We start from the raw sequence: 27,664 nt of genomic DNA, 5'->3' as shown, positions 1-27,664 counted from the left end.
GCCATGCTGCATAGGGCATAGCTGTCAACTTTTCCTTTTGCTTGCGAGGAATCCTATTCGGAATAAGGGAATTTCCCTCGTTGACAGTTCCCTCGTTGACATAACGTTGACAGTTGTAGATAGGTAGCCGTGTTGGTCTGCCATAGTCAAAATAAAAAAATTCCTTCCAGTAGCACCTTAAAGACCAACTAAGTTAGTTCTTGGTATGAGCTTTCGTGTGCATGCACACTTCTTCAGATAACGTTGACAGTTATGGGATGGGGACGAACCACAGGTTCTCAACCCCTGAGCTTTAAGCCCCATCCTTGCCCCCTCACGCCTTCCCCTAAAACTCCAGCTCTGCTGAGGGAATCTGGTTTATCAGCCTCACGTCCAACCAGACCCTGAACTCTCTCTCCCTCCAAAAACAACACAGAACCACCCAGCATAGACACAGAAGCCGCAAGCCACGCAGGCCGCCTTGACTGGAGGACTGCTGTCACGTGACCCCCGGCCCTGGCGGGAGGCGTCTTGCTGTATGTGAAGGCAAGGCCGGGTGGTTGCTCAGTCTCTCGTTTCTCCCGATCAGGCTGCTGGTGCGCGGTGTCCCTGCCTGGAAGCCGAGGGCGATGTCGAGCGGGAACGGGGAAGGAGCCTTCAAGCGGCCCCGGCCCGCCAGCCCGGGCGACGGCTTCCACACGCCGGAGAAGCGCGTCTCCGTCTGCCGCGCCCCGGATCCCTGCGGGAGTCACCCGCGGGACTGGGGCATCGAGCAGGTGTGCGAATTCCTGCGAAGCAGCGGCTTCGAAGACCCGGAGTTGCTGCGCTGCTTCCGAGGTAAGCGGGGGGCGGGATGAGCGGAGAGCCGCTTCGCTTGCGCAGCCTCGTTGCGCCGGGAATTTCAACCTCGGCGGACCTTAAAGGGGGCGCCCGGCTGAGGCGACGCTGCTGCTGCCGCCGTTTCCTCCCTCGAGCGGTTCCCGCTTCCTGACGCCGTGAGGAGAGGCGGTTATGAAGTGGATTGCAGAGCCGGGGCATAACGGGCTCCGTCGCCTGAGGGTGGGGTTGGCTAGTCACGGCTGCTGCTTTGATTTCGCGGTGGTTCTGGAAAACCAGTAGGAAAATAGGAATGATCTCTGAACTTTCCTCGCAGGTCAACTAGGGGGCCGACGCAAAGAATATATATATATATATATATATATATATATATATATATATATATATATATATATATATGCTTTCGTAGATTTTCACGGGTACAGGAATGCAGGTTTTGGTGTCTTCGGGTGTCTTCCCGTGTAAGAGTTGGGGTGTCTAGGCGACGTTTCGACGAGGTCTCACTCGTCATCTTCAGGCTGGTGCTTTCGGCTTCTTGTTACTAGAACAGAGCAGGGTCTCAGTGTTTGAGTTCCTATAAATACTGTTGAGGGGGTGTGGTGTATAGCCTCCAACGTTCTGGGCAGAGAGGAAGTTCCCAGGTTAATGTGCCTTTTCTTCTTTTGTTCATTAATTACTTGAGGGATATCTTGAGTGATTACTTGAGTGATATTCTGAGTACCACTTAGGAGGGTCATTAGGTGTGGATTAGTTGCTAAAGCTTTCGTGTCTTGACCTCTTGACCTTGTAAAGAGTTTTTCTGAGAAGATGGCTGTACTGCACTTAGTTGTGCTCTGGCTTGGCTTCGTGTATAGGGGCGAGCTGTGGTTTTGTGCCCTGTGCCAGCCAGATCTGTGTAGGGATTGCAGGGGGGTGCAGCATCCGGAGGTGCCACTATGGTTTGGCTACTGGATGGTGTCTGTAATTTATCTGTGGAGAGGGTCTGGGTTTGGGTCTGGTGTGGTTGATTGGAGATGGCGATCTGTGTGCCTCTGGTTCTGGTGTCGGTTTTTGTGGGGAGGGCTAATTTCCAGATGTCTGGCAGGCGGGACGTGTCGTCACGCTTGTTCATGTTGTGAGGGTGTTTCTCTATCTCGATGGCTTCCATGATTATTCTCTTGTGGTGATGTTCCATGTTAAAGAGCAATTTGGAATCTGCAAAATTAATTTCGTGTCCTGTTTCTTTCATGTGTTGGTAAAGAGAGGAAGTTTTTTCTTCTTTTTTGACGGCATTCTTGTGTTCTGCGATACGTGCATTTATTCGTCTGTTTGTTTGTCCAATGTACGTGGCTGGGCAGACTTTGCAGGGTATTTCATAGACCCCTTGGTTTTCTAACTGGATTTTATCTTTTGGGTTTCTGAGGATATTGGCTATTTTTTGGTTGGTGCAAAAGGCTGTTTTGATATTGTGTTTATGGAGGATTTTGCTAATTTTATCTGTAGTGCCCTTGATATAAGGAAGGAGGGCCATGCCATTGTTTTCTTCTGTGTCTTGGTTTTTGGAGGGTGTTTCTTTTTGGATTAGCTTCGTAACCCTGTTTTGCTGGTATCCGTTGGCGATTAACACATTTGAGAGATTCTGTAACTCAGTTGTCAAGTGGTCTTTGTCAGCCAGGCGTTTGGTTCTGGAGATGAGAGTCTTGGCTACGGAGTTTATTTGTGCAGGGTGGTGGTGTGATTGTGCATGTAAGTAGCGGTTGGTGTGTGTTTTTTTCCGGTAGATAGTGTGTCCTAGGGAGCCATCAGGTTTTTTGTAGATTAGGACGTCAAGGAAGGGAAGTTGGTTGCACAAATAAACTCCGTAGCCAAGACTCTCATCTCCAGAACCAAACGCCTGGCTGACAAAGACCACTTGACAACTGAGTTACAGAATCTCTCAAATGTGTTAATCGCCAACGGATACCAGCAAAACAGGGTTACGAAGCTAATCCAAAAAGAAACACCCTCCAAAAACCAAGACACAGAAGAAAACAATGGCATGGCCCTCCTTCCTTATATCAAGGGCACTACAGATAAAATTAGCAAAATCCTCCATAAACACAATATCAAAACAGCCTTTTGCACCAACCAAAAAATAGCCAATATCCTCAGAAACCCAAAAGATAAAATCCAGTTAGAAAACCAAGGGGTCTATGAAATACCCTGCAAAGTCTGCCCAGCCACGTACATTGGACAAACAAACAGACGAATAAATGCACGTATCGCAGAACACAAGAATGCCGTCAAAAAAGAAGAAAAAACTTCCTCTCTTTACCAACACATGAAAGAAACAGGACACGAAATTAATTTTGCAGATTCCAAATTGCTCTTTAACATGGAACATCACCACAAGAGAATAATCATGGAAGCCATCGAGATAGAGAAACACCCTCACAACATGAACAAGCGTGACGACACGTCCCGCCTGCCAGACATCTGGAAATTAGCCCTCCCCACAAAAACCGACACCAGAACCAGAGGCACACAGATCGCCATCTCCAATCAACCACACCAGACCCAAACCCAGACCCTCTCCACAGATAAATTACAGACACCATCCAGTAGCCAAACCATAGTGGCACCTCCGGATGCTGCACCCCCCTGCAATCCCTACACAGATCTGGCTGGCACAGGGCACAAAACCACAGCTCGCCCCTATACACGAAGCCAAGCCAGAGCACAACTAAGTGCAGTACAGCTATCTTCTCAGAAAAACTTTTCACAAGCTCAAGAGGTCAAGACACGAAAGCTTTAGCAACTAATCCACACCTAATGACCCTCCTAAGTGGTACTCAGAATATCACTCAAGTAATCACTCAAGATATCCCTCAAGTAATTAATGAACAAAAGAAGAAAAGGCACATTAACCTGGGAACTTCCTCTCTGCCCAGAACGTTGGAGGCTATACACCACACCCCCTCAACAGTATTTATAGGAACTCAAACACTGAGACCCTGCTCTGTTCTAGTAACAAGAAGCCGAAAGCACCAGCCTGAAGATGACGAGTGAGACCTCGTCGAAACGTCGCCTAGACACCCCAACTCTTACACGGGAAGACACCCGAAGACACCAAAACCTGCATATATATATATATATATATATATATATATATATATATATATGCGCGTGCTCTGGGGAGACTTGCTCTCCCGGTGCCCCAGAGGTTCGTCTTGGCGTAAGTTCCCAAAGGGGAAAGGCTATTCGTTCTGAGGAGTAAGACCCAGGATGGCTTGTTCTGAAGTCAATGGCCATAGGGCTACAGTATTATTATTATTATTATTATTATTATTATTATTATTATTATTATTATTATTATTATTAATTTGAATGTATATACCGCCCTATACCCAGGGGTCTCGGGGCGGTTCACAGAATAAAATCAACATTTAAAACTACAAAATACGTAATAAAAATAAAAACGACAACCCAATAACTCCCCCCCCCCAAAAAAAACCCACATTTTAAAAAGGCTGTGTCTTAAGAGTCATTTGCAGCACAGTCTACTCCAGAGTAAGGTCTATTGAGCTCAGTGGGATTCACTCCCAGATAAGTGTCTTTAGGGTTGCTGCCTTAAATCCCCTTTTCCTTTTAACTTGGGTTGTATTTATTTATTTGATTTATATGCTGCCCTTCCTCCCAAAGAAGGAGCACTTCTTTCTCAAACAAGCCTTTTAGTTAAAAAGGATTGCAGGCCACCCCAGTCTGACTCAAATAACTCTACTCTGGCCTTTTGTCTTTCCAACAGGGAGGTAGACCCACCTGTTTGCCCTCTGGCACAGAGCCGCTGCTCTGCTTTGCTCCCTTAGTGACCCATCTTTAGCTGTCCATTGGCAGTACAGGATAATTTGTGCATTAACCAGCATTGATATGTTCTGTCTCTCTTTGTAATGTTCTCAAAGAATAAGGAAATAACATCAGAGGCACATATTCTAATGGGGGAAAGATATATGTACCAAGTATGTATCAGAGGATCGCCAAAGCATGTGCCATCAGGCCGCAACATCATTAAAGCTAGAAGTCAGGTCATTTGTTTATCCAGATCTAAAAACCCCCCACATTACTTTTCATGCATGCACTTTTGGGTTGGGGCAACTAGCTAAAATGTTTTAAAATATTTTTAACAATTCTAATTTTGGTTCCTCTGTTTTCTTTTTGTCAGGTTGATGTTGGTTAAATGTTTAGTTGGGGTTGGCCGTTAATTTTAATTTGGGTATAACTGTAAACTATTATTGTTATTATGTTATTAGTCAGCTAATTAGGTTAGTTAGCTTATGCCCAGTGCAAAATATTTCAGGTTACACCAAAGCATACTTGCAGAAAAGAAATACTGGTGACTCTTCATGTGAAAGTATGAATGAATACTGGCTTATTCCTGCATTGCAGGCAGTTGGACTAGATGACCCTCAGAGTTCCTTCCAACTCTACAATTCTATGATTTGAGGATGATGGTGATTTATTTATTAGATTTATACCCGGCACCAAATGAGTACTAATTGGAACTCATGGGTCTCCTGTAAAGCAGGAATCAGAAATAAAGAAGAGTGTTATCGTTCTTAAATAAAAAATAAAATAAATTTAGATTATATTAGTTACAGCATCAAAGCAGCCACTTTACCTACTGTTACCTAGTGGTGGTTACAGAAACCGCGCCCCCCCCCCATTTGTCTAAGGAGGGAAGCATGTCCTCCAAGTAATACCAAATATGGCTTCTATTGATTATATGATTCTATAACATATTAGATATAACTGTAGGGTCATCTAGTCCAACCCTCTGCAATGCAGGAATCTTAACTAAAGCATCCATGACAGATGGCCCTCCAACCTCTGCTTAAAAACCTCCCATGAAGGGAGTAATTTTCTGGTACAGTGTGTGATGCACAGTGGGCTGCAGCTGGATAGGGAAAACAGGAAAATTCAATGGTGCTTCATTCTAAGCTGTCTTTCTATTCATGTAAGACATCTCTGGGTCCAAGAATTCAGAATAGCATAGTTTCTTAATGTTCCTTATTTTTCTAGTGATTTTCATTTGTCATCTGCCCAGAGAATTTTGAATTATCAGGATTTTCAGAAATATAAATGTTAAGAGTAACGGAATAAGCTAACTGTTGTCTCTTTATTTCCTCAGGGAAAAAAATTGCTGGTTCATCTTTCCTTTACCTCACTGAATCAGAACTTGAAGAAATGGGAATTGGGTAAGGGAAACTTAAAGCTATTGACATTTGAATTTGGCTGCAATCCTATATGTACCCTGGGAGTAAGTCCCATTGAATTTACTGGGACATACTTCTGAATAGTCAGACATAGGCTTGGACTGTTTGTGTTTCTAATTCCTAAATGGACCATTGCTATATTTAGTGCATACCTTGAGCTTTGTACATTTGCTAAAGAAATATAGATTAGTGCAGTGTTTCGCAACCGGTGTTCCGCGGCACAGTAGTGTGCCGTGGAACTTTGCCTTGTGTTCCGTGGAGGCGGGCGAGTCGGGCGGTGAGAGGCGGGGCGGCGGCGGCGAGCACACGCGGGACGGCGAGCAAGCGAGCTCCCACATCCCATCACCGCTCGCTACTTGGCCTGCGCATCCGCTCGCTACTGGGCCTGCCCCAGGAGGTGGGGTTGCGGGCATCACGCCCTTCCCCACGTGAGCGGGGAATCCCATCCGCCCCCACGTGAGCGGGGAATCCCATCTCAGCCCCCGCGAGAGCAGGGGAATCCCATCCGGCCACGCCTCCTGGCCAGCCAATCGGCTGGCTGGAGGGGGCGTGGCTTGCCTCGAGATTTTTTTCATGAAACAAGTGTGCCTTTGCCCAAAAAAGGTTGGGAAACACTGGATTATTGACCCTGATCTTTTATCAGCAGAGGAGGAGTGAAGCTGCCTCGATTTCAACAGTGGTTCACATTAATCTGCAGTTCTGCTGTAACGAAGATTTAATGTGACATGCAAACCAAGCCAGTATGCAAAGCATTTTCATGAAATCAGGAAACTGAAACAGGACTTGAACTTGCCATATTGTGTTACATAATTATTGCAACATTAATCATCATAACAATGGATGTTACCTTTCTTCTCTGCGATCTCACACTTGACAGATGTCACTAAAACTGTATTGAAAGAATACCTTTAATATTACCATAACACCTCTATTCATACACAATTTATGAAAAACACCTTTTTACACAGAGGGCTACTGGAATATTCTGCGGTTTTTGGTAATTAAACATATTTGTTGTTTATGATGCAGAAATGCACCCCTTCCAGACAGATTTATGGCACTTCATAACATGCTAAGACAAACCTTGGTTTAGTGAGATGGCACAGGCTTCCAGAGAGCTGCTTATAGCCACTTTCTTCTCCAAAATTCTTTTTGCTGCCATGCTGTTGTAAGTCAAAATTTTGCTTAGCATGTAATCCAGATCAGGGCGCATGGTTAGCCGCTCTACTCCCTAACTATTTGTTATTGCTGGTGGTAAGCTAGTTGAGAGGTTGACCATGAGCCCTTGTTTGGATTACATGCTAAGCAAAATCTTTGCTTAGGTCATTGTGGTACAACAGCAAAAAGGACTGGGAAGGAGTAAAGAAACTGTGAGGTTCTCTGCAGGAGCCTGCATGTTTGCACAGTCTCATTAAGCAAGGTTTACCTTTGCATGTTGTTTAGATGAGCTTTCCTAGACAAAACCACCATCAAATTAATGAAGCAAATATATGTTGGTGACTGTGTGTGCAGAAACAGATGCATAGTCACCTTCTTTTGTACCACATTGGCAAATAGTGGGTACAGATTATAGTTTGGAGAAAGTATGTTTTAAAACCACTATAGTTTGACATCTGAATAAATCTTCATGGAATTGGTAGTGTTTACGAGTATTCGGTTTCAGATCTTTTGAAGATCTTTTACTGAAAACTTTTTAAAATGTTTGCACTGAACAGTAGCGATTAACTTAATGTTAGCGTCCACTAGATTATTTAATAAAATATGGAACGGTCAACTTAACTTATACTTGATCACTTTCAGGACCGGAGTGAGACAGAACCTTCTGAATTGTCTGAGCAAACTGGGACAAAGGCATGTTGACATAATGAAGGTGAGAGAAGCATTTACATTAATCTGAAAGCAATGTTAGTCTATTCCCAAATCCTTTATCCTTGAAAACCCATGTGGAGGACAGGTTAGGGACCAATAATTTATTTAGGTTAATTACCAATTTACCAATGGCTGTATGATGAGACTATATCTTCTGATTGTCAGGAGACTGGCACAGCTGAACTTTGTTTAGCCTCAGAGACCTTGAGATCAAAAGGCTCTCCCTCAGTTCCCAGGCCTCCCAGGCCTCTCTTACGCATACCAGGCTCCCAAGTTGTAAATTACTTGATAGCCTCCTTTACCTTTTTACAACCCAATCCACACTCAGGCCCCCAGCTGTGCCAGGGTCTACAAATCAGATAGCATCTCATCCTGCCTAGAGTCAAGATGTAATTGACTCACACCTCTAGAGTTTTACCTTACTCCTGTGTGATCCAGCGTTTGACATACCAAGATTTTCCAACTTCACTACAGGGTGTCTTCTAGTTTGTCTTGTATTTCTTGTGGTGGCAAAGGTTTGTTATTTTTATAGAAGTCTACTGGACGATATAAGCCTTTGGTTTGCCAGGTTTTTATCTGGAGGTTTTGTGCTGCGTGATGGAATAATGGGTGGTATGCCAGGGGAATTAGTGGGGATGGAGTTGGGGATAGTTTGCCTATTTCTGTTTTCCATGCTTTGAGCACGGTCTGTGTGTACCTGTTAAGTGTTGTGCGAATTTTCCTTAGTTTGGGAGGAGTGGGTATTCTGTGGTGCAGGTATTTTCAATTGTGTCCCTCTCTAGGTGTATTCATTGTTTTGTCTCATCTTCTAGTATATATGGGATTATATGGCGTATTTGGTTGGCACTGTAATATGTTTCTATGTTGGGGATTCCCCATCCTTCTTCTGAGGTAGGGAGGTGCAGGTATTTGGGGCTTATTCTTGGTTTTTTGTGTGAGAAGATAAAGGAGTAGTTTTCTCTGCCATTTGTGGAGTTGGGATTGGGGAATCCAGATTGGGAGGGTTTGGAATAGGTAGGTCAGTCAATTGCTTTAGGGGGGAAATCATGTTTTGCTTGGTCAGAAATTCTCCAATGTTTTTGTTTTTTTGTTTATAGCTTAGCTCAAAGAACAAATGTATGATTTTTTTTCTGAAAAAAATTATCCGAATCTGGACAAACTTCTTATCACATTTCATGTTCTCAACATCTATTTTATTTGCGTGTGCTACTTGTCAGTCAGTTAAGAAATTAAAACCTTTTGTTTTATGGCAGCCATATTGGTGGCATCCGTCTGTCTCAAGAGACAGTGGAGTGTGCCTCCAGGGGTGAAGTCAAATGGCTGTGTTAGCAGCATCAAAGTGACCTCTCCAGGATGCAAGCTTGGACAGTATATATGGAGGTCCTTGGATGCCCAGATGACAAGATCCCACTCTCAACCTCACTAATGTGGTTCAAAGGAAAGCAGAGCAATACATTTGGCACCTGCTTGGCTGCAGGAGTTGCCAGAAGGATGCATACAAGGCGCCATCCAACCGTCTTAGGGCTCCACTCTGGATTTGAGTAGGGTTTACTCCTTAGTCTTTTCTTCTCCCAAAGATATACCTCAAGTCAGTGTAAGATTGGGGTCGGTTTTCCTTCTCCTAGATCAACTATCTTCCCAGGTTGATGAGGTCCATCTGCCCCTCACTTCCCTCTACAACATGTGCAGAATCCACCTTCTTGACTGTGGGACCTATTGGTCTTGTTCGCTAAATCTGCTGGAGCTCATCTTGACATACAGGGGCAGCCATAGATGCTTTTCGTTATCCGGTGATTGTACTAGCTTTTGAGTACAGTGGTACCTCGGGTTACATACACTTCAGGTTACAGACTCCGCTAACCCAGAAATAGTGCTTCAGGTTAAGAACTTTGCTTCAGGATGAGAACAGAAATCATGCTCCGGCAGCGGGAGGCCCATTAGCTAAAGTGGTGCTTCAGGTTAAGAACAGTTTCAGGTTAAGAACGGACCTCCAGAACGAATTAAGTTCTTAACCCGAGGTACCACTGTATAGTGAAAGCAAGTGAAAGTTAAAGTGTTTTCTTCTGCTGCTTTTCATATATCTGCAATAATTTTACAATTTGTTTTACATCTTCCAGGTATTTAATGACCCCATTCATGGTCACATTGAAATGCATCCTCTTCTTGTTCGGATCATTGACACACCTCAATTTCAGCGTCTAAGATACATCAAACAATTGGGTGGCACTTATTATGTTTTCCCAGGAGCATCGCACAACCGTTTTGAGCATTCCCTTGGGTAAGGCACAAGTTCTTTTTGCAGATCTCTGTTTTTCTTGAACTGGTATACGCCACCACTCAGGTTACTGCAGACTGGTTGCGCCTCTGAACATAAGTAATTGCAGTTTCATTGAATTCCATAGCACTGCTACTTGTAACAGGGAGTCCTTGGAGCACCCCACAATCGCCTAACCTTGACTCTCTTAGGTTCAGGTCGGGGTCACAAGCAAGAGACTTCAAAGCAGGACATAGAAACCAAATAGCAGCCAATAAGCCTGATGTTTATTGTTGCAATAAACTACAATGGTACCTCGGGTTACATACGCTTCAGGTTACATACACTTCAGGTTACAGACTCCGCTAACCCAGAAATAGTGCTTCAGGTTAAGAACTTTGCTTCAGGATGAGAGCAGAAATCGTGCTCTGGCGGTGCGGCGGCAGCAGGAGGCCCCATTAGCTAAAGTGGTGCTTCAGGTTAAGAACAGTTTCAGGTTAAATATGGACCTCCGGAACGAATTAAGTACTTAACCCGAGGTACCACTGTACTACAAAGATGAAGCAGCAAGAAGCTTCAATCAGCGAGTTACATCAGTATTTCAAAGGTTCTCATAATACATCTTGGGATGCATCACTAAGACATCATAGATATGTCACAGAAAAGGTGTGGTCTCAGAACCTGAGATCCAGGCATGCCCCTGTCACTCAAATATAGTCTTTCACACTTACTCCATCACAGTATAAAGGAAAGTATTTACAGTTTTCAGGTCCCTGAGTCAAGTCAAATACACACCTTTGTCTTGACCAGGCTTGATTCCACTATGGTGTGGTTAGGCATTGTGATTGAGATGATTATCTGTCTGACACTGTTGGGGCAGAATATCAGTCATGACTGCTTGGGAAGGCCCTGCAGACTCTTATGGTGGGCCCTCTCACCCTTCCTCTTATACCTCACTTCCCTGGATCCTAAAAGCCATTGGAACTGAGAAGATTGATACAACAAGTGATTTCTTATGAATTTTGAAAGTTTTCCCATTGATCTAGTACATAGATACATTTATCAGTGAATTGCTACATTTGGTATTGGCACTTTCCCTGTTTTCCTTTGTTGGAGACCTGTTACTCAGCGGTGAGTCAAGGCTCCTGAGCTGAGCTTCCCTTGCAGATGCAATACCTTTGCAGATATGTTGCTGTTTTCTCTTGACACTAGGGGATTTGGTTTGACAGGTGAAAGGCAGGGAAATGTGTGTGAGTGAATGGTTTGGTAATGTGCAGCGGGGACTCTTGTCTCTGCCTTGTGTTTGTGTGGGGTCTCTCACCCCCCTTCCAATTTCCCGGTAACATACTTACGGTAACTTCCATTAAAGGAGATTTACATCTAATATATCTGTAAAAGTTAGAAGTACCCTTCATCTCATATGCTGGTGTGTTCAATATTTGGTTTCGTGAGGATGTAGGCTCACCAAACCCAAACTCAACTAAGTAAGCAGATTTTCTGACACTGAGTTTTCCCACTAAAACTCATGGATGAAAAGAAATGCTATTTGCTTTGACAGTAGGGCTGTGTTCTTGCTTGCTTGCTTTCCTAAGAATGCACTTTGTTGGTGGATAGAGAGGCCTGCTGATGTGACTGGAACCTTTAAAAAAAACATTTTAAGGCAGCATTGTATGAAATTTACAGGCATAGTAAGAGAGGAAGTTTAATTGCATTTCCTCCCCTAGTTTATTTTAAGCAATTTCAGCCGAAGATATGTTTTTTCCCCAGTCTTAGCACTAAGCATCACAGCACTGAAATCAGGGATAGACCACAGCCTGCCTTTTAAGAGTACAAAGCAGCTCCCCCCCCCCCCCGACTTCAGTGCTGGTGGGGGTGGGGAAAGGCTGCCTTTTAACTTCCACAGAGTAAAAAAGCAGCATTTATAGTCATTCTACCCTAGTGCTGGGAATGCTGATTTTGTATGTGTGCACATTTATACATGCATGTTTGTGTGTGAGTGTATGTTTGAGTTTTAGATTGCATGTGTGAGAGAATGAAAGTGTGTGCTATGTCCTGTATGTCAAGTGAATGTGGGTGTTTGTGGGTAGTATGTGTGTATACATTGGTCAAAGCCATCACTGGCATGTGGGCCTTGGAGATGTGGCTGACCAGCAATGTGGTCCTTGGACCAACCTTGCTCTATAGGTTTGCAGTTCACCAGCTAAGTAAGTTGAGTAGTATTTCACAATATATAATGTGGGGCAAGTTTTTATTTTATTTATAACCCTAAAATTCAAGAACTGGAGAGCTGAACCTTTTGCCTTCTTGCTACAGGGTCGGCTATCTAGCAGGCCGTTTGATCCGGGCACTGCAGAAGCGACAACCAGAGTTGGACATCAACCATAGGGATATTTTGTGCGTCCAGATTGCTGGTCTTTGTCACGATTTGGGTAAGCCACTTCCCAAATATCTTAATGAAGCAATTTATGCACGCTAGGTAAAGATGAACTGCATAATTCTTACTTTCAGGTCATGGCCCATTTTCACACATGTATGATGGAAGATTCATCCCTCGTGTTTGTCCAGGAACTGCATGGAAGGTGGGTATGCAACCAGTTATTACTGCTTTCTTTTTTAAGGGAATGCTGCCTTGCCTAAAAATATGTTAACCACATTTAACAATTATAGTGTTTTATAGTCAAAGTACCCAGACATTTCCTGAAGTTTTTTTTTCTTTTTTAAAGTTACCATATTGGTGAAATATAGTCACTAAAATTCCTACTGTTTACCACTCTCTTCTGCCTTAGTCAGATGCCACCTGGAGCACTGTGTCTAGTTGTGGGGGTTGAGAAAATTGGGTATGTTTAGCCTGGAGAAGAAGAGACTGAGAGACAGTATGATAGCCATCTTCAATTAACTGAATGGCTGTCACATGGGACATGGAGCAAGCTTGATTTCTGTTGCTTTAGCCTTAGCGGGTAGGACCTGAACCATTTGATTCAAATTACAAGAAAGAAGATTCTGACTAAACATTGAATGGACTCACTCAGAAAGTGGTGAAGTTCATTGGAGGTTTCTAAACGGGTTGGATGACCATCTGTTGGTGATTGTTTACCTGCTTTGCAAGAAGTTGGACTAGATGGCCCTTGGGGTCCCTTCAACCCCACAATTCTTTGAATTTTCTCAGTCCTTTCTTCTCACAGAGATTATGTTCCATTAACCTTTCTAGGGTCTTCTTTCAGTGGCTTCTCTGCTTCATTTGCTGTTCTAAGTACCTTTCTATTTTCAGCCATCTCAGGTTATTGAACATTCCATTGCTTATCAGGAATTAGTGATTTCAGCAGCTGAGCTGCAGCAAGAATGTGAAACTAGGAAACAACTCTTCTCCCCCCTGCTGGTATTTGTTTGCTATTGCAGCAGTGGGAGATCCAGCCTTATGCTTGAATGAGGGAACCTGATTTAAAGAAACTGGCTTGTTTAACAAGCTAGTTAAATTTACTTTTTATGGCACTTTAAATATTTTGTTTTAAACCAGAATCCCTGGATAAGATCTGACATTAAGCTGGGATTTTGCAGAAGTGAAAATGAACTCTGTTCAAGCTCCTGTGAGGGGAGCAGGAGCACGCGCACACACACACACACACACACACACACACAATGCTTTGCTTCAGGCTCATCCGCCTGACATTAAACCATGGCGTAATGTTGTCTTAATGTTTTTGCATACAGTTATGATGGCTTGTTTTGACAGCATATGCTTTGATTAATAATAATTAAAACTTCCTTTTTTGTAGCATGAAGATGCTTCTGTTAAGATGTTTGAACACTTGATTGATTCCAATGATCTAAGACCAGTCTTGAAGTATTATGGTCTCAAGCCGGATGAAGATATAGACTTTATCAAAGAGCAGATAGCAGGACCCATTAAGACTGAAAAAAACAGTAGTTCAGTAAGTCTTCTGCTTTGTAAATACTGTGCAATTTAATGGAATAAAATGCTTAATAGCATTATATTTTTGAAGGAAAATTGACAGGTGTTGCATGTGGGAGATTCATTACTTTTTGTGAACCATTGGTTGTTGAGCTTTTTATAGATCTTGAAGAGGGGCCATAGTTCAACAGCAAAGCATATGCTTTGTGTTCAGAATGTTCCACTCTGTTCTACCATTTCCAGTTAAAAGATGCACAGCAGCAGAGCTGGTTAATGCTTCTGCATGAGGCTTTGGAGAAACGTTATGTGTTAGGGTAGATCAAAGAATGATCTGAGCTGCTTCATACTTCATGCAATTCTGTGCATGTCTATGCAGATATAAGTATTGCTGAGTAAGCTTGCAAAAGACAGAGGTGCATCTAATGGTTCCATTCCTTTTGGATGAAGGGAATGTTTGCAAGTGACACAGTTAGAGGTCACCCTGCAGTTTATCCTGGAGAGCAGCAAAAGGCCCTTCATTTGCTTATACTGATATTTGGATAAAAGTGAATCTTTATTCAATAAATATTTTTCTGTGAACAACTTTTAAAGAGTTAACTTCACAAAGTGATGTACAAGTATAAAAATGGCAGCCACCAAAACAATGCAAAATATATTAAAAACAGCCAAACTTTTTAATCATCTTTAAAAGCCACCACAAAAGCAAGCACACTATAAGTCAAATAGTAATACTGTTTTTGCAGCCCAGTTCAAATTAACTGTTAAAAGTGACTGAGGGAAAAATGGGTTTCCAGGGTCGGATTCAAAATATAAAGCTGGAGTTTGCCTAATATCACATAGAATTGAATTTCCTAAATGTGCTGCTGTGGCCAACAATGTCCTGTTCCGTGTGCTTGCCAATCTGATTGAAACCAGTTGTCCAGGAAGGAGTGGTACTACTTAGACCCAAACCAGACAATTGACCAATAAGAATACAGTTCAGGAGAACCAACAGGGCTGTGCTCCTTGCTTCCATATTCCAGTGTAAGTTAATTACCTGGCTAGCCAAGGTTGTTTCCATCACAAAACTAGGCTGTGATTATTAGCTCCACCAATTTTTATCTCTTATTACTAAAGTACAGTGGTGCCCCGCAAGACGAATGCCTCGCAAGACAAAAAACCCGCTAGATGAAAGGGTTTTCCGTTTTTCGATGCACTTCGCAAGACGAATTTCCCTATGGGCTTGCTTTGCAAGACGAAAACGTCTTGCAAGTCTTGCAATGTTTTTTGCTCCCCCCCCTTTTTCTAAGCCGCTAATCTGCTAATAGCCTTTTAGCCACTAAGCCGCTAAGCCTTTAATAGCCGCTAAACCGCTAATAGCGCTAATCCGCTAAGCCACTAATATGGTTGCTTCGCAAGACGAAAAAACCGCTAGACGAAGAGACTCGCGGAACGGATTATTTTCATCTTGCGAGGCACCACTGTATTGGCAGGTATCAATTAATCTGTTCCAGCATGCGCAAAGAGTTTTTAGAACCCTGCTTCCTTGCCAGTTTGGTGCTCAGAGTAGATTGCTTTATTGTAATGTATTATTTGCTTTTGGGTATTTCCACCCCTTTCTCCAGTGGCCTTACCGTGGGCGACCTGAAGAAAAAGGCTTTCTTTATGAGATAGTGGCCAACAAAACAAGTGGCATCGATGTTGATAAATGGGATTACTTTGCCAGGTATGGACCTTGCTCATTTTAAAGCATTTGGAAGATTTATTTTATAGATAAACAATACTGGGAATATTTTACCTATAGACGAACCAATTAATGGAATATCCTATTGGTGAAAGTTAAATGGGATATCTATCTTATCATTAAAAACTCTTTATCTTTAAATACTGTATGGTGTCATACCATATAAACTGTATGCTTGTTGGTTAACCCTGTATTTTGTTATATTGAAAACTAATAAAAATACTTGAAAAAAAATATCTAAGCGAGAGAGCCATGTATACAGTCTGAGCAGGATATAGACTATGAATGAGGAACCTGTGGCACACCAGATGTTGTACTCCAGCTCCCATCAACCTCAGCCAGGATGGCCAATGGTTGGGGATGGTTCAGCAACATCTGGAGGGCCCAGTTCCCCCACCTCTCATATAGAGAGATGCCTAGCCCAGGTATTTCTCTGTGTACATGTACTCCATGTACTTTCTATGATTTTATTCTATGGCCTTGTGTTGTTGTTAGACGCTGTGATATATTTTTATGATGCAGGGCATATGAATATTTTTATAAATAAATTCAGTATCTATTTGCAGCTGCTGGGGGTGACCTCTACAAGATTTGGGGCAAGGCAGCACCATATGCTGATGATACCCAGCTGTTTCTCTGTAACATATGAACCAAGAGAAGTCATGCATATTTTAAACCAGTGCCTGGGCTAGATGAGGGCTGGATGGAAACCCTATGGATGGGCTGTTCAGCAGTTCTGATGGGTTTGCATTCCCTCTGAGGGTTGTAGTCTGGGGGTGCTCCTAGATCCATTGCTGTCACTAGAGACTCAAGTGACCTCAGTAGCTCATGGTGCCCACTACCAACTTCGGTAGGTTTACAAACCACAACTGTTTCTGAATGAGGAAAAGAAGCAATCCTTGTTGGAGATAGCAACCACTCTCTGGAATACTCTGCTTTGGGTAATTCATGAGGTAGAGATCATAATGGCCCTTGAACAACTTTTCACAATATATTGCCTATGTTTTCTGGACTGTGTCTGACTCTTAGTGTTTATTTTTTTTGTTTAGACTTGCTCAGTTTTATTTGTGAAATACAGCTGTGTTCTGTTTTTATCACATGTTTGTATTTTTGTTGTTTTTATGGAATCCACTTGGAGATTTTCACTATCTTAAGCAGTTTAAATAACATTTAGCAATATTTTTCAAACTAAACAGTGTCCCATTTCATAACATCACTTTAAACCAAACCATGGCTGAGTGTTGGGGTTCCGAGGGAGGAGATGGCAGCTACTTCACTCTTCTCTAGTTCTTCTGCTGTGCTGAGCTAAGCCATGGCTTGGCTTAGTGTGTCATGCAGGCGTGTGTTTTAACTTTTTCCAGTGAGCTGTCACTTCATTCTCTGGTTTAAGACCCTTGGTTTTTCCAGGAGAATTCTGAGCCAAACTATGGCTTAGTGCAGCAGAACAGCCTGGAAGCAGCAAAGCAGCCGCAGGTTCATGCTAAACCACAATTCGTCTGAAGATAATTGCAGTTGCTATTATGGAAGTGTGTCTGGAGATTATATATCTATATTTTGGGAATATGAAAAATATAGAGTCTCAAAGAATCCCCTGAGAGTCCTTTTACATTATTTAAAGATGAGACCCCAGTGAAGCCATCTTCCTGATCCCTCCCCCTAATTTTAAAATGTCCCCCCCCCCTTTCCTTGGTCCATGCAACTCCTCAATTTGTAATTGAATGACCTTACCTCCTGCCTGTTTCTGGAATATATTTAGGGATTGTCACCATCTTGGAATCCAGAACAACTTTGATTATGTACGCTTCATTAAATTTGCTCGTGTCTGTGAATTTGAGGGAAAGAAGCATATTTGTACCCGTGACAAGGTAAGCTTTCTTGAGGAAAGTAGAGAATGCCAAGTAAAATAGTGTTGGCAGCTTGAAAAACTCGCCGTTAAATTTTTGTCTTTTTCGTTCTTCTATGCCCCCCCTTTTCAGGGAGCTCAGGGAAACGCAGTCTCATTTTGCTGTCACTCAGTGTTGAGAGGCAAATTAACCTGAAAGCTAATGTTTACACAAAGCCACCCAGTGAGCTTTATGACTGTGGGTATAATGAGTCCAGATGGAGATAAACTTGCAGTCTGCTAGTGCTGCCTAAATTGAGAAGTGCATTTCCAAGTGAATAGGAGACAGTGCAATATATGTTTTCTCTGCTGTTTGAGAACAGAAGGTTTGAGAAAAAACTGAATTTTGGGACATGGGGTATTGGCCAAGCCATTACCTTTCATCTCAACCAGCCGCACTACATGTAGGGAGTATATAGGCTTACTATAGCATATGGTTGACCATGTGGTGATGGGTTGGAGTTGGTGTTTAAGGGCCATAAATTAGAACATAAAAAGAATCCTGCTGGATCAGACTAAAAGTATGTTGAATTCAACCTTACGTTCTTGCCATAGCCAGCCAGATGCCTGTGGGAAGCCCACAAGGAGGACATGAGCAGAACAACATTCTCCTGCTTGTCATATGCAGAGACTGGTTTTTAGAGGCATACTGCTTCTGATAATGGAGTTAATATAGCCATCATGACTATAGGTTTAGAGACAGTGGGTAGGGAAGGTTTGGGTTATCATGGAAGGCAGGTACAAATCATCGCAGTCTATTCTCTCTAGTTCCAGCATTAATCCCCAAGCATTTGGTTGCTCTTCTATGGTGCTCCCTGGTCTATGCAAGTCAAGTCACAAGCAAGGCAGAGTGCTTAAAAGCTCTCTTCACTCCGGGTCTGCTTAGCGTTGCCCATCGCAAAATGAGCTTTTAAGATATGCTTTGTTTGCTGGGCAAGGCCCACTCAGCACACGGGCTGTGCAAGGTTCTGGGGAGCTCGCGAGATAATCTGACTTCCTGCGAGATCTCACACAAGCATGCATAATCTTCCAGAGCTGGCATGTCGAACAAGCCTTGCCCAGCAAGTTAGACAGAGAGCCTAAGAGCTCTTTTCAAGCCTGGTAACCCAAACGGCCCAGCACAAAATGAGCTTTTAAGGTCTTTGCCTTGGTTGCTGGGCAAGGTCTGTTCAACACACTGGCTCTCTGAATCCTGGGGATGCTGTCTCTCACCCGCTTGCTGCAAGGCAGCTCCAAGGGTTGGCTGGCTATATGTGTGCGTAAGAGAAGGGATTACTGTATTTTCATTAAGCGGAACAAACAGGAAATGTAACCACACAAAATTGTTTCAGTTACAAGCTTGTAGAAGGCAAAGCTCAGTACAGAAGCAAGGAAAGTATCCACCAACTTAATGAGCATTCTGCTCTCGTATGCAAGGAATCATCTTATCTCAAGGATCCTGTGTTTCATGCACTTCTCCACTTTCCAGGAGCCCCCATGAGGCCTCTCCACATAAGCAGAAAGTAATCTTAATTGCAAAAATGACTAGTGTTCTGGAATACGTTTTTATATTTCTTGTGCATGGATTATTTAGAAGGGTCTAATTATTTCTATGTCCTGGAACCTTTTTTATTTTATCCCTAGTTGTTCTGCAACAAACATCCAATTTGAGGAATTAAAGTAGAATTGGCAGATTAAGGCTACAGTCGTATACACTCTCACCTGGCTACCGGGCTCATTAAATTTGGTGCAATTTACTTCTAAGGTTATACACATAGGGTTGCACTTGTGAAGGCTCTTGATACCAGATAGTAAATGCTTTTTCTAAAAAATAAAATATTTTCAGGCTATCTTCTATTTCTGTAAAATTGCCCTTGAATCCCTGCTACCCACTCTCGGGCATTAATATGAGCATTTATGGGAGAGACTGTTTCATGTATTCCTGACCATTAAGTGAAAGGAGCAAAAGTTTGCTGCCAGCAAGTTTTATTTATTTATAACAACATATACCACTATTCATAAAGAACATCACAGTGGTTTACAACAGTCGTACATAAAGCAAAAACAAACATTTTGTGAAGTACCTGCCCTGAATGTTTCATAAGTCTTGGAACTGTGGTTTTAATGTAAAAGATGAATAAAATACTGTTTTTATCTTGGACTTTAGGAGGTTGGAAATTTGTATGACATGTTCCACACACGGAATTGCCTGCACCGCAGAGCCTACCAACATAAAATTAGCAACATCATTGAAACTATGTAAGTAAGTGCATGTTGATATGCCCTAGACAGGGCAGTAACCAAATAAATGCTAGCCATTCTTACGTTAGTAGATTAATTACATTTGTATGAGCTTGCATATTAATTCATTTTAATAATGTATGACTGAAGGAGGAATGCTTCTTCTACAATGGTGCTTGCCAGCTACAAATATTTTTTAAAGAAGTGTTCCTGATTTATTTAGGGATGTGTTTTAATTCAATCAATTAGAATTTAATTAATTTTTAAAAATTAATTAATATTAACCAATTGATCAATTAAATGTTGTAGCCCTAGTTCTGGAGTGTCTCATTGAGAAACTCTGTTGAATGTCCCTGTCCTTCTCCTTAATCGTTTTTCAAAGTGGATTTTGATGACTAGAAAAGGTTATATGGTTTAATTTTTTTATCAACTTTGGTGTTTTTGTATTACTCTTTTTTAGCCATAGAAATAAATTTCCAAAGCCATTGTGAAATCTTTGATCTGGAGTTAATATTGAAATTATGGATTCTTCCTCATTTGTGTTGCATGTTTCATATCAGGATTACAGATGCCCTTTTGAAAGCTAACCCACATATCATCATAAAGGGATCTAGAGGGGAAGAGTACAATATCGCTACAGCACGAGAAGACATGGAAGCCTACACTAAGCTAACAGGTATGGGCTTATTGGACTGACACCTAAATTCTAATTGCATCAATTTAGGAAGTATTTCTCTCAGGGTACCATTTTGTTATGGCACTTAAATGAAACATAGTGCATTGCTTTATGTAAATGAATTATATATTCTGCTGTGTGCATATGAAGGAAGTGAAGTGTTTGTATCACTAGGTCTGAAGAAGTAATTATTTATTTATTTATTTATAGTATAAGAAACGGATTTGTTCCCCTATGGCCAAACTTCCCCCTCTCCCAGTTTTAAAATTATTTAAGGGGTGGTTCGTGAAAGAGAAAAATAAAAATTTCCTCCTTTTCCCTGTCTCTCTTTTTACCCCTCTGTAAGCCATTAAGGAGCTTATTAGCTTCGTTTAATTTGAATAGGTTGATATATAACTGCTTAGGCAAATTCTTTTTTTGATCTATTGCTCCTGTAAAAATCTTGGTAGGATGAGTATGTATTAGATGGTGTTGACTCAAAACTGAAACCAAAATGGCGGTTGACTCGGGCTAGAGCAGGGATCGGCAAACTAAGGTCCCTGGGCCGGATCAGGCCCACCTGCGTCCTAAATCCGGCCTGCGCCATGAAGCCGGAACCCGCTGCGAAACTGAGACTCCTGGCGATGGTGACGGGAGGAAGAGGCCGAGCGGCAGTGGCTCTGATTGGCAGAGACATCCCCATGCTGCGCTGAGGTAAACCAGGTGCAGTGTTTGATTGGCAGAGCCGCCACCGCTTGGCCTCTTCCTCCCACCGCTGCCGCAGCCCTGGTGCTCCTGTGGGCTAGAGAGCGGAGCGGACGAGCTCACTCTGCCTACCCACTTCATGAGAAGCATCGGCAGCGGTGGTGGCAGCCCCTGGGAAGATAAGCACAGCGCCTTCTTTCTCTAGGCAGGGAGGAAGCCCGTTTCATGCCACTTCCGCCAGCCTTTCGGTGAATGAGGCAGGTGGCAAACCAAGAAGGTGGCTGGGGGTGGGGTGGGGGGGTGGGGAGGACGACTACTTGCTCCCCTCACAGTGTGCATAGGAATTCATTTTTTTTTTAAAAAAATGTAGTCCTGCCCTCCACAAGGTCTGAGGGACAGTGGACAGGACTCCTGTGAAAAAAGTTTGCTGACCCCTGGGCTAGAGAGTCCAGGGCTTAACCAGGAGCAGTGTGAATCTTGGAGCCAATGTGACTGTGTAGAAGTGAAAGATTTGTTGCACAAATTGGTGGCGGAGGAAGAAGGCAGGACAAAACGGAAAGCAATGGAGGAACGGAAAGGAAGCTATGAGGGATGTGTAGATTTCTGGTTACTAGTGCTGAGCCCAGGTTTTTGGTGGTTCTTGGACAAGATGCCCTCAATGTACCCCTTTACCTCAGTAGGTATGTCCCTTCACTCCAATGATGGCAGCTGCTCCTCTGCCTCATCATTGCTAGCTGTCTGGACTGAACGGTGGGGGTGGAGACGCTCCTTGTTCATCTCCTCCATGTTGAAGCAAGAGGCAGATGAACAAGCAGGAGGTTATTGTTAGTGGGGTGGGGGTGTCCTTGAGAGGTGCCCAATCTTGCCAACCCTTACACTGGACCTGCCAGTTTTCACAGAGCCTTGGGAAATGCTTGTTTGAAAGTCAAGCCTTTTGCCCTTGACTCCTTCTCACCATCCTAATCCCAGTTGTGTGGTAATTGAAGTTTTATTTACTAGTAGAGTCAGATGCTTCTAGTTGTGCTCTTCTTTACTGCTGTGTATAGGACGCGGGTGGCACTGTGGGTAAAACCTCAGTGCCTAGGACTTGCCAAACGTATGGTCGGCGGTTTGAATCCCCGCGGCGGGGTGTGCTCCCGTCTTTGGTCCCAGCTCCTGCCCACCTAGCAGTTTGAAAGCACCCCTTAGTGCAAGTAGATAAATAGGTACCGCTTTATAGCGGGAAGGTAAACGGCGTTTTCGTGTGCGGCGCTGGTGCTGGCTCGCCAGAGCAGCTTCGTCACGCTGGCCACGTGACCCAGAAGTGTCTTCGGACAGTGCTGGCTCCCGGCCTCTTAAACGAGCTGAGCGCATAACCCTAGAGTCGGACACGACTGGCCCGTACGGGCAGGGGTACCTTTACCTTTACCTTTATAGACATTGCACGAAACCTAGTTGTTTAGGAAGGTCTTTAGCTCAAAAAACAGACTCTTCTTGTTATGACTTTGTTAGGGCTGCTTTCCTTTGTGCTCTTTTGGTTTATGAGTGGATATTTTTGGTGTGTTTTTTTAAATGTTATTTCCTGATTTGGTTTCGTTTTATGCACATTTTACCATAAACTACTTTGAGGTTGTTGGGCTTTGATCTGTTTGAGGATATAATCATTTTTCAAAAATGTTACCCTCTGGTGCCTTTCGTTTACTGCCAAAGCAGTTAGAGAAGAGACCCACAGAACTATATCTTAACCCTGTTGAGACACAGCAGAATCTTGGTTTTTTCCATCTGACTGTTGAATTGAATATGGTCTTGTGAGTTTTGTTTTGCAGATACGTAAAAGATCATTTCCAGGTGACTACGATTATAATAGCATAAAAAATATTTCTTAAATTCTGACAGAGAATACATGTTTAAATTATGCAAAAGAAAAGCTGGCTTTAATGACTTGATTTGTTTAATACTGGCAGATGAAATCTTCTTAAGGATTCTTCATTCTGATGAGAAAGAGCTCGAAGAAGCACGGGAAATTTTATGTAAAATAGAACGGCGTGACCTGTATAAGTACCTGGGACAGACTCAGCCCCCAGAGGGCACGGAAATTACGAAGGTGGGCACTGTTTCTCAAGTTACATTGGTTTGTTCACTCTGCCAACTTGTTAAGTGTGATCATAGAGTAATGTACTGGTTGGTTTTTTCAGTACCAATTTGCTTACCTCTGGCTTCTATCTCTCTTTACATTAAAAAATTTAAAAAAAATGTCCAGTAGCACCTTAGAGACCAACTAAGCTTGTTCTGGGTATAAACTCTTGTGTGCATGCACACTTCTTCAGATACACTGAAACAGAAGTCACCAGACCCTTATATATAGTGGGAGGGTGGGGTGGGGTTTTTCTCAGAAGGGTAGTAAGAGATGGGTGATTGACTCAATGGGTATGGTAAACGACTGCAATTAGTCCTACAGGAAAAAGCAAGGGATAGTATGGAGATGATCAAAAATAGATTTAGCATATGTAATGAGACAAGAATCCAATATCTCTATTCAGACCAGGTCTCTCCATAGTGTCTCTTTACATACGCTCTCTTTCTCAGCATCCCTCACAGATCACTAATATCTCCCCTACTCCCCTATCTTGCCGCAAATGCCTTGCAAAAGCCTGCCTGAGCAGGTGCATGGTCCATGAAGTGCCTGGGGAGGCCATCTCTGTCACTTCTCTCTCCAGCCACGCCACAATGCAGAAACAACAACTACCACCTTCTAGACTGAAAAGAACCTTTGGAAAAGCCCACACCTTCTTTGCCAGCACAAGCTGACTAGTCATGATGCAACTGAGGGCAACATCCTTGTTGCATTTCTCTCCTGCTCCCACATCCAAGCTGCTGAAAAAGTCCACTGGATGTTGGGAAAAGGCTGTTCTTGCTGCCCTTCCCTATCACATGGGCATCCTGCATGAAGTGAGTGAGGAAGGCATCCCCATTGTTCCTTCCCCTCCCCTGAATCCTGAAACAAATTGCCTTTCTGGGCAATAAAGGGAGTGGTAGCTACCACTCTTCCTCTCCTCTCTAGGCCACCTTTGTCTCAAAATGCACAGGCTAGCAACTTTTTATCTTCCTCCATATATCCTCAACATTCCCTCCAAAGAGTAGACGTAGGATTGTTTTTGCAGAGTGGATACAGGCATGCTCTTTTAACTTCAGAAACAGCACTGCACAACAGAGCAATCACTATAAAGGCCACAAACAGGCCCCTTCTTCAGTAAAGCTCATAGGTGTGTTGGGGTGCCAGAAGTGGTTTTCATGGGTGCTAGGTTGGTAACCCCTGGATTAAGCATTAAGTACAAGAGCTTCAATAGAGTTACTAGGTTTTTACAATAGTTTGCATCAACTTGTTGGATAACAACAACAATAGTAATAATAAATTCTTACCTGTACCCCGGTCATCTGACTGGGTTGCCCCAGCTACTTTGGCTTTCAACATAATAAGAGCATGGCAAAACATTGAACATTTCTCAACAATGATAAAATGTTGCAACCTTCTTTCCTTTTTCTCTAATCGATAACTAATTTTGCCTTAGTCTGCCTGAAGAGAAGCTGTGACAGCATTAAAAGTCATCACTACTGATGGTCATGGTATGGTGATATCAAATACCTTATTTGTCACATTGTACAGTGCGTGAAAGAGAAAATTATTTTGAAAATTAATCATGGGTCTGGTTCATCAGTTTCTGAGAGTATGATTCAAATACACAAAAGTAAAAGGTTTTATACCCTGCAGGAACGGTGTAGTAAGATGGCTGAAGAAATTGCCAGGTCCCAGCCCAGTACATTATCTCACAAGCCTGGATTAAAGCCTGAAGACTTTATTGTTGATGTAAGAATGATCTCTTTAAATGTTCATTTTAATTGATTTATTTCTTAACATATGTGCCTACAATGCACTTTAGTACATTTTTATTTTTGACTTGCCTCTGTGAAGGTTATCAACATGGATTATGGAATGAAAAAGAAGAACCCTGTCAATAATGTGCGTTTCTACTGCAAGTCTGACCTCAATAAGGCATTCAGAATTTCTAAAGAACAAGTAAGTAAGGTTGGGGGGGTGTTTCTGCCTGTTTTATTACGATAGCATTTTAAAGAGTATCTGAATACATGTGAAAATGACTACAAAATTGCATGGCAATAGTAGCAACACAGTTCTAATTTCACCTGCTATGTAAGTGCTCACGGAATGCAAGTGGTTTTAAGGTAAAATTCCCCTGTGCAAATATTCCTGTAACTGAATGGTGCTGCTGAGAAATTTGTTGAAGCTTTTTCTGACAAGGTGATAAAATTAAGTGTATGTGACTTCTTTTTCCTTCTGTCTTAAGGTTTCAAAGCTCTTACCAGAAAAATTTGAAGAGCAGCAAATCAGGGTTTATTGTAAGACAGCAGATGAAGAGACTATCAGTGATGCTAGAAAATATTTCGTTCAGTGGTGTATAGACAACAATTTCACTAAACCACAGGTAAGAAAGGTTTAACATTGAGAAGGTGCATCTCAATGTAGAATCATAGAATTGTAGAGTTGTAAGGGACCCTGAGTATCATCTAGTCCAATGCAGTAATATGCAGCTATTCCATACGGGGATTGAACCTGCAACTTTGGCGTTCTCAGCACCACACTCTAACCAACTGAGCTTATGAGAGTCAGATCTACCTCATTCTCTGTATTCCTTTTGTTCATCACCTGTTCATTCTTCCATAGTCTCCTCTATCACCAACCCATTATTACTTCTGCACATTATGAACACAAGGGATTTGAGAATTCTAAAAATCTCAGAAATCTCATTGGAGGACAATCTAGCCTTTATGGTTTACTTTCTAAAACAACTGTAATACTACCACTAACTAGAGGTTTTGTATCTGTTATGTTTATTAATTTCCTTGCAAATGATGAGTACCTAAAATTTGTTGAGAGGGAACTACCACAAATAAATGGGGTACAGCATGAGTCACCCATTACCTTTTCGTGACAGTGGGAAAGGGCAGCGCAAGAATGTTTTTCTTGTAATATGTGTAAAAAGGCTCCATTGAGTGTCTTGCTCCACTTGACAAGATGATGACAGAATGTATTGACTGTTAATTTCCAGTGCACAACTGAACTTCTTTTCTTCATTTTGATGCTTTGATAGGATGGTGATATTGTTGCCCCTGAACTTACACCAATGAAAGCAGACTGGAATGTAGTCAAAGATGACGAAAAGCATGATTCAAAGAAAAACAGTTCTACTCCAAAGCCCAAAAAGTCACTTTTTAAAGACTAGAACAACTTTTCTGTTGAATAATTCCGGTTTGTACAACAAGGTTGTGTTATAAAAACAGGGAAACATGGAAAGAAAAGCATTAGTGGAATATGTCAGTCTTAGCTCAGACGAGTTAAAATTCCATTTGTTGTAGATTTCACATGGACATTTGATGACCGGCAATGTTCTTATTTTGCTAATTCAAATGTGTGCTGGTGAAGAAAGGTCTACTTTTAAAAACAGGTTGTATCCAATGTTAGTCCTACTCAGAATAGAACTGCTGAAATTAATGGACATGGCTAATATAGCTCCATTAATTTCAGTGTGTTTGCTCTGAGTACAACTTAGTTGGATAAAGCTCAAAAGTTTTTGGGAAAAACCACAAAAACTGCCATTCTATTTCAAAACTTCTTTCATTTTATTAAGATCAACACAATAGTATAATTTCTCTACTATGATAAATGTTATATATGAAACCTATTGTGGGAAAAGGGAACAAGACTATGCCATTTGCCTATTTTCTGTTTATGATAAAAGTGGTTATCCTACTGTTCTTTTTAGCTGCCATCCCCTCAAATCATGATAGAGTCAGTATATGTTCATTTAGAGCTAAACATGCCTTGGCACAATCAAGGATATACTATTTTATAAAGTTGCTTTTTTAACTTCGATGCTTACCTTTTATAGAACCCAACAAAATACTCGCAGTACCAAAACAACCAATTATTGAATGTATCCTAGCCATTAAGCACTAGGTAGAGAGGAAATGAGCTGGTTTGTATAGAGAGGCAAATTGCTGTTAAGAATCAGAAGCAAATTTCAGACTAGGGAGTTTTGCCTGTTATGTTTCAAACCGACCTGAATGTATTTTTAATCTCTCATATTTTCACAGATTTGTTGTCTTTGTATGGAATAGTATATTGTTCCTTAAATTTTTTGGGGGGGAGAAACACAGTTTTATGATGTGGCACTTTATGCTGACAGAAAATGGGTTTGTGTGTGAGACGTGTGCTGTTAAATGTGAGAACAGAGAGTTTCTGAAGCTTCACTTAACAAACCTAAGGCTCAGAAGAAATATATACACCATTTAAGAACTATGAATTGGGACAGAGAGAATGGCTCCTCGTTGCAAAAGGGACTACAGCAA

The 27,664-nt window shown here is 42.2% G+C and overlaps 1 protein-coding gene across 2 annotated transcripts; it reads left to right on the top strand.

Annotated features, from left to right (window-relative positions):
* The first annotated feature begins 255 nt into the window (after positions 1 to 255).
* SAMHD1 (SAM and HD domain containing deoxynucleoside triphosphate triphosphohydrolase 1) lies at positions 256 to 27,664 on the top strand. Of its 2 annotated transcripts, none has more exons than XM_081196237.1 (16): positions 256 to 816; positions 5,960 to 6,026; positions 7,845 to 7,914; positions 10,031 to 10,191; positions 12,481 to 12,596; positions 12,676 to 12,746; positions 13,941 to 14,096; positions 15,682 to 15,782; positions 17,557 to 17,665; positions 19,829 to 19,920; positions 20,463 to 20,578; positions 23,206 to 23,345; positions 25,011 to 25,106; positions 25,212 to 25,316; positions 25,603 to 25,740; positions 26,407 to 27,664. In XM_081196237.1, exons 1-16 carry the CDS (start codon positions 609 to 611, stop codon positions 26,536 to 26,538), a joined length of 1,878 nt encoding a protein of 625 aa, XP_081052363.1. In that variant the 5' UTR covers positions 256 to 608; the 3' UTR covers positions 26,539 to 27,664. The 2 variants fall into 2 exon arrangements, with proteins under 2 accessions (XP_081052363.1, XP_081052364.1); XM_081196238.1 differs by lacking the exon at positions 256 to 816 and adding an exon at positions 893 to 1,038.

This window comes from Podarcis bocagei (assembly GCF_964188305.1).
Source record: "Podarcis bocagei genome assembly, chromosome: 5".
In the NCBI taxonomy this organism is placed as follows: Eukaryota; Metazoa; Chordata; class Lepidosauria; order Squamata; family Lacertidae; genus Podarcis; species Podarcis bocagei.
This window is presented reverse-complemented; position numbering and strand designations above follow the sequence as displayed.